The 7404-nt window shown below is 49.4% G+C and overlaps 1 protein-coding gene across 1 annotated transcript in view; it reads right to left on the bottom strand.

The window, feature by feature from the left end:
* Positions 1 to 4423: 4423 nt before the first annotated feature.
* MCHR1 (melanin concentrating hormone receptor 1) overlaps positions 4424 to 7404 on the bottom strand; it is a 3388-nt gene continuing 407 nt past the window's right edge. The window contains exon 2 of the mRNA XM_077757847.1: positions 4424 to 6286. Coding sequence (XP_077613973.1) covers positions 5307 to 6286 — 980 coding nt within the window. The 3' untranslated portion in view covers positions 4424 to 5306. The remainder of the gene's footprint in view (positions 6287 to 7404) is intronic.

The following is a 7404-nucleotide window of genomic DNA, read 5'->3' as shown; positions in this document are numbered from 1 at the left end:
AATCCCGAGGCCTGCTGGCCAACGCAGTCCTTCGATTCTGGGCTCTCCCCTCCTTCCCTGCTTTGACAGTCTCTGAGTCCCACTGTCCCAGCCTTGAGCTAGCCCCGGCTGCTGTGGGGTGAAGCCACCTGCAGAGAGCCAGGCCAGTGGGGACAGAAGCAGAAATTCCACCTCAAAGAGGAATCCCCTCCCCTCCCCCATGACCATGACCACCACGCCCATTCCCACAATCTCAAAATTTAGGTATAATTAGTAAGTCATTGCTAATTGTAAAATTAAGTTTAGCCTGGCCTCACCAAACTTCCTCCAAGATGAGATGCTACCTTGCTTTCTCTGACCTCCTCAACTCAAGCTACTAGATCAGTTTGACTCTTGCATGTTAGGTCCAGAAGAAGGAGGAGGTTTTGGGGGATTTGTGGTTTTCCATCCGAATGTTCAAAGTGGAGGATGGGGGGAGGGAAGACAGTATCTCATTGAATAGCAAGGAGAAATAGCCTAGCTAAAATAATGTTTTTTTCTTAGTAATAAGGCATTAAGAACCAATTATTATTGATTTGAGTATAATGTCATTGCTAACAATAAAAAAGACCCCAATTTTAAAAATGGGCAAAGGGCTTGAACAGACATTTCTCCAAAGGATATATACAAATGTCCAATAAACACATGGAAAGATGTTCAACATCATTTATCAATAGGGAGATGTGGCTCAAAACCATTAGTAAGACCACTTTACACTCATTAGAATAGCTATTAAGAGAGAGAGAAAGAGGGAGAAAGAGAAAGAAAGAAAGAAAGAAAGAAAGAAAGAAAGAAAGAAAGCAAGCTATTGTTGGCAAGTATGTGAAGAAATTGGAACCCCTGAGGGGCGCCTGGGTGGCTTNAAAAAAAAAAAAGAAATTGGAACCCCTGAGCAATGCCGGAGGGAAGTAAAATGGCATAACCACTGTGGAAAAAGTATGGCAGCTCCTCAAAAAGTTAAACATAGAATTGCCATATGATTCAGCAATTTCACTTTTGGCTACAAAAAATTGAAAACAGGCTCTCAAACAGATGTTTGTACACCCATGTTCATAGCAGCATTATTCACAATAGCTGAAAGGTAGAAACAGGCTAAATGCCCATTGACAGACGAACGGATAAACAAGAGGTTGTAAATACATAGAACAGAATGTTATTCAACTTTGAAAAGGAACTATTTTGACACATACTATAAAATGGATGAAACTTCAAGGTATTATAATAATTGAAATAAGCCAGACGCAAAAGGGCAAACACTGTATAATTGTACACATGTGAGGTACATAGAATAGTCAAAATCATAGACAAAAAATAGAATGGTGCTTGCCAGGTGCTGTGGGAAAGAATGGGGAGTCAGTATTTAATGGGTATAGAGTTTCAGTATGGGAAGACCAAAGAATTCTGGAGATGAGTAGTGGTGATAGCTGCACAATAATGTGAATTACTTAATGTCACTGAATTGTACACTTGAACATGGTTAATATATACAGAAAATATTTATGTATTATATGTATATATTGTAGTGGTAAAATACACGTAAGTAAAATTTACCATCTTGATCTTTTGGGGGGGGTAGAGAGAGAGTATGTGTGAGCAGGGGAGAGAGGCAGAGGGAGATGGAGAGAGAATCTTAAGCAAGCTCCATGCCCAGTGCAGAGTCAGACATGGGGCTCAATCTCATGACTGTGACATCATGACCTGAGCTGAAATCAAGAGTTGGACACTTAACCAACTAAGCCACACAGGCATCCCTATTTTGTTTTTTATTGTGGTAAAATATCCATAACAACTGAACTGTACACTTAAAAACAGTCAAGATGAGGGGCACCTGGATGACTCAGTCAGTTAAGCATCCAATTCTGATTTTGGCTCAGGTCATGTTCTCAAGGTATTGGGATCAAGCTCCACATTGGGCTTCTGCACTGTCAGCAAGGAGCCTGCTTGGGATTCTCTCCCTCCATCTCTCTCTGCTTCTCCCCTAATCACTTGCGTGCTCTCTCTCTCTCAAAATAAATAAATAAACATTAAAAATAAATAAATAGGAGTGCCGATGGCTCAGTCGGATAAGTGTCTAACTCTTGGTTTCAGCTCAGGTCATGATCTCACAGTTAGGGAGGTTGAGCCCCCTAACAGTAGGCTCTGTGCTGACAGTGCAGAGCCTGCTTGGGATTCTCTCTCTCCCTCTCTCTCTCTCTCTGCCCCTCCCCTGCTTGCTCACGTTCTCTCTAATTAATTTAAAAAATTTTTAAAAAGGGGTGACTCCTGGGTGGCTCAATCAATTGAGCATCCGACTCTTGGTTTCGGTTCAGGTCATGATCTCACAGTTTTGTGGATTCGAGCCCCGTGTCAGGCTCTGCACTGGTAGCATGGACTCTGCTCGGGATTCTCTCCCCTCGCCCCCACCCACTTGCACTGTCTCTGTCTCTCTCAAAATAACTAAACTTTTAAAACTTTTATAAAAAATTAAAAAGAAAATAAAAACTGATAATACAGGACATAGACAAAAATATCATTCCTAGCCCCTTTATTTGGTGTTCTTGTCAGTATTTCTTAAGTGAGTATGAATATGCAGAAGGGTTTCTCTGTAGTCACTTAGTCACTTGCCATTTTGGCTTGCCTGATCTGTGAGATCCTAAGTCGTGTCCCCCCCACACACACACACACTGTGGAATCGTTCTGCCATACATAGGGGATTTTAGGGATTTTAATTCTCACAGTTGGAGAGGAAATGTTTTCTGGGGAGTAGAGGAGGGAGCAGTGTGGAGGGCACTCACCGGGTTTGGGGAGATGGTATGATGGGGCCCAATGAGAGAGATGGTATTTGTTAGGTATGGAAAGAGAAAAAGGAGCAAAGAGATCAATTTTGGCCTCTTCACCCACTTCTTGTACTCTCTCTGTACCTCCCAGCGGCCCCCACAGTTCCTTGAATTTGGGCTATTCATAGCCCCAGTTTGAATGCGGAGGGAAGGAAAATTCCACTCATTCCTCAGACCAGCCACCAGGCCTACCCTCAACTCACCATTCCCACTGACACCCCTCCCTTCCTGCACACGCTTATTCTTATCCAGTGGCACCTGCAAGTTTGGGCCGGGGAAGGCTGTGTTGGTGACAGTTGCCTCGTATAATCTCCCTGCCCACCTCCTCTCTGGGTGCCCATGTTCCTCCAGACTTCTCCAGCTCTCCCCCAGTCCTCACCCTTCCCTTCTGTTTACATTTCCACCTACTCACTTTCTGTTTCAACCTCCTTTGCTTTATTTAATATCAGTTTTCAGTAGGGGTTGGGAGCTGAAGGAAGGGGCGTTGCCCTCCCCAGGCGTTGCTGGGCCTTCCTCAGCCCCCCACCTCGGTGAGCTGCGGACTTGGTCACTTGGATTTCCTGGGAGAGACCACCTCCCCTGTTTCACCTCCCAGATTCCTCTTTGGAGGGGGAGGGGAGGGAGGGTAGACCCCCCCAGGAAGCCCTTCACAGGCAAACCAAATGCAGGAAAACCTCCTTTTCTGGAACTGGTGGGTAGGAGCTGCCTCAAGGCTCCCCTAAGAATCTTTTTTCTTTTGGTGGATGCGCATCTGAAATAGACTGGGAACTTATCTGCGGCAGGCAGTTCGAGTCCCCTCTGTTAGTGAGTCAGGACAACTAGCTAGCTATCAGCTTCTTGGTTCTCTCCCACCCCCCCTCTGGGTACTGAGGTGGAGTGGAACGCAAGCCCCAAGACATTACAGCTAATGATGATGATAAAAAGAGCCACCCAGACCCCTAAGTTTGCTAGGCAGCCTACCTGCTGCAACTGTGCGGTGAGAAACACCCAGCAAGAAGAGGCTGTGCTGGGGCACCTGCTTTACAGATGCATCTGGCCAAGTTGGGAGCTCACGCAACGTGTTATTACCATCTCATCCACATCTGCCGAGCAGTCTGCCCCGGACTCCTGGCTCCCCGCTCCTCTAGGCAAAGAAGCTGAGAAGCAGCAGCCTTGGCTGCCGCCCAGTGGCCCGTCTGGAATCTTCCTGCTCAACACCACGTCTTGGCAGCAGCAGGAGGCAGGCTTAGGCTGCCCCAGCAGCCAGCCTTGCGACTGGTGACTCAGCGGGGGAGGGGGCGGGGGGGACTGGGGGCCCCGGGGGCCAAGACTGATGACAACCAAGTGCTTCTGAGCAGAAGACAGGAAGATGAGTCCTGAGCACAAGCCGGCAGCAATGTATTGAATTCACAGCAATTCCATTTGTGTGGCTGAGTCCTCCCTGTGGGTTTAGAGGACCCTCCCTGTGGGTTTAGATCCCCTGCTTCCTGCTTTCTAAAATGCAGCTTGACCGAGATCTAGGTGCCACAGCCAAGTGACCCCTCTTTTCCTTTACTGCCACCCACCCCCGTCCCCAAGCCCAAGCAATTATACAGGAGCATCCAAAGGGATGTGGGTGGAGATTTTCCTTTATTTGTTTTTTTTTATTTTGGGGAGGAAGGGCTGGAGCAAAGAGCTGATGCCAACACACCAGGCATCAGAATGGCCCTTGCACACGCAGGACACCGATGGGCACTCACTCCGGATCTGCCGATGAACACAATGCCTCGTGACAACAATGTTCCCACAGCTGCAAAAACCCCCTTGCTTCTCCCCATTTTTTTTTTAATTTCAAGACTTCTACCCATACCCACCCAGGTCGCCTCGTCATTCTCAATAAGTGGAGCTCCTGCAAATTAGGTTTTTACTTCTGGGGGCTCAGAGCCCCACCCCACCCCACCCCCAAAAGAAACATGCATCCCCTAGAGATACAGGCAAATCGACAGAGGATGCTGGAACGCAGAGATGTCATGCTTCATTTTATCATCCTCCGGCTTGGGAGAAAGGCTTCCCTCCATCACACCAGTGAGAGATGGGAAGGAGCGTTGAGGCCGCGTCACTTTCCCGTCTCCCCAGGGCCCCGCTGCTCACACCCTGGCCTTCCCAGGCTTTAAATAAACCAGCAATTGAGAAAAAGACATTGGGGAGCCAGCAGATATAGGGGTCAACTGAACATTTAAACGAAAATTTTCTTCTTGCTCAGTTTCTGTTCAACCCAAAGGTTTCTTCCTACTCTCCCAAGAGGATGTCTGATGCTTGAAGGCCCCCAAATCTGGCTGCCAGCCTCCCCAGCAATTTGTGGACCCTGTGGAATGTTTTTAGTTGCAAGGACCCCTCATCATCCAGCCTCCCCGCATTCTCCCAGAGGGGTCTTGGGTTTTTCCTCAACAGCTCTCCCCATCATGGTCTGCTGGGCTGTCCTGACTTGGAGGTGCCCAAGTTGTAGGGGAAGCATCAGGTGCCCTTGCTTTCTGTCCTCTCCTCATCGGCTGTCTGGGCATTGCTGACGGCTCGCAGCTGCCCCTGAGCGGCAGGCTTCACGGACAGGACCAGGCGTTTGCGGAATGTCTCACAGAGCACAATGTACACAAAGGGGTTGAGGCAGCTGTTGGCATAGCCCAGGCTGATGGCGGCATTGTACAGGTACACAAAGGTGAGTGTTGGGCGGCTGATGTACAGCTGGGTCAGCTGTAGCACATAGTAGGGAGCCCAGCACACAAAGAAGACCAGGCAGATGGCGATGGCTGTGCGAGTCACCCTCTTTGTCCGCAGCCGGATGCTGCGTTGAGAGGCGGGAGCTACCGAGGACATCATGCGCTGCAGGATCCTCACATACGCGGCTGTGATGACCACGAAGGGCAGGGCGAAGGCCAGGAAGAATTGGTACAGGGTGAACCAGTAAAGGTCAGTGTCTGGGTTGGGCAGGCGGATGCCACAGCCCACCGTGCCCCCTGGGAAGGGAATAAGCCTGGCGTAGAGCCACACGGGGGTGATGCTGATGAAGGAGAGGGCCCACAGGAGGCAGATCACCAGGGTGGCCACAGAAGGCTTCCGGAACTTGGTGGAGGAGATGGGGTGGACGGTGGCCAGGTAGCGGTCAATGGCCATGGCGGTCAGGATGTAGGTGCTGGTGAACTGACTGTTGGCGTCCATGGCCGTGATGAGTGTGCACATAGTCTCTCCGAAGTGCCAGACACCATTGCCCATGAGCTGGTGGATCATGAAGGGCATGCCCAGGAGAAAGAGGAGGTCCACCACCGAGAGGTTGATGATGAAGATGTCGGGGACGTTGCTGCACCAGTGCAGTTTGGACTTTTTCACCACTGCGAAGATGACCGTGGAGTTCCCGATGATGCCCAGGAGGCAGATGGTGCCGAACACCGAAGGCATGATGATGTTGATATAGGAGACGCTCCTTGTGCGAGGAGGTGACCCTGGGAACAAAAGGAGGAAATGCTGACCATTTATCATGGACTCCTCTCTAAGGGCTAACATCCTACCGGCTTGCTTAGCCTCCAGCAAGCATGTGCTTGCTTACCTCTTTATCTTCTTTCCATTTCAGGTTAGGGCTCGCCATTCGTCTGGAATCCTTTCCTACCACTCTCCCTCCCTAGTGTTGCTAATCCTGTCCCCTTGCCTTCCTCCACCGGTTCCCTGGCTAATCCTAAGATTCTCCCGCACCACCTGTTAGTTGAAGGTCCCCCATCCTTTGCTTCCTGCATTTTCTCAGAAGGCAGAATCAAGAACCACAGCTGTCTGCAGAGAATTATTCTGTGGGCCCCTAGGCTTCACCAGGAAACCTCATCAAAATAGCCAGAAGGACATGACAGTGTGTGTGTGTGTGTGTGAGAGCGCTCTTGTGTGCGTGTGCGCATGCGGGCGAGCAAGAGTATGCATGGGCGCATGCATGTGTTTTCTCCTTTCCTATTTGCAGCCCTGATCATCTCATTTTAGAAATCACTGTTTGGAAGCTGTGCACTGATTCCTAGGCATATCAATGGGCTACTCTCTCGTGGGGAGAGGTTTTTGCACATCAGGCCCACAGCCCTCTCTTCTCCTGGGTTCCTATCAGGGACTTCCTTGGTCTGTATCTTCTGAGCCTGGGCTTCCCAAGTGAGCAGAGACCAAAGCGGTGTGTTGCAGCCTAAGCCGCTTGAGAATTCTCTCCACCAAGCCTTTCCTCCTTTTCCTTCCTTGGAGCTAGAATTTCAGGGCATCTCAGCTCTGGGAATGTCAGGAAGCTCCATTCACCAGCAAAGTTAATCCTCTCATGGCTCTGCGAGTTCTCCCTTCCCATGGCCTTTCCCTGGGGTCAGTAAGGATGTTTCAGAGGCCACTACCGCAGTTTGAGTAAAAAGGCAAGGCGATCAGTAAATGAGTGAGCCTATCCAACTGTCTGCTCACATACTACCCCTCTGTCTTCTCTTGCTTGCTCTTCCAGCCTGGATTTTTTTCTTTTTTTTTTCTTTTTTCTGCAGAGCATTTGGAACTCCTGGGTGAATCTTTCCCTGTCTCCCTCTGGGCTGGCCACCACCCCCTGCCACTTCTGCCG

The sequence above is a fragment of the Crocuta crocuta genome, unplaced genomic scaffold, assembly GCF_008692635.1.
Source record: "Crocuta crocuta isolate KB4526 unplaced genomic scaffold, BGI_CrCroc_1.0 scaffold143, whole genome shotgun sequence".
Classification (NCBI taxonomy): Eukaryota; Metazoa; Chordata; class Mammalia; order Carnivora; family Hyaenidae; genus Crocuta; species Crocuta crocuta.
This window is presented reverse-complemented; position numbering and strand designations above follow the sequence as displayed.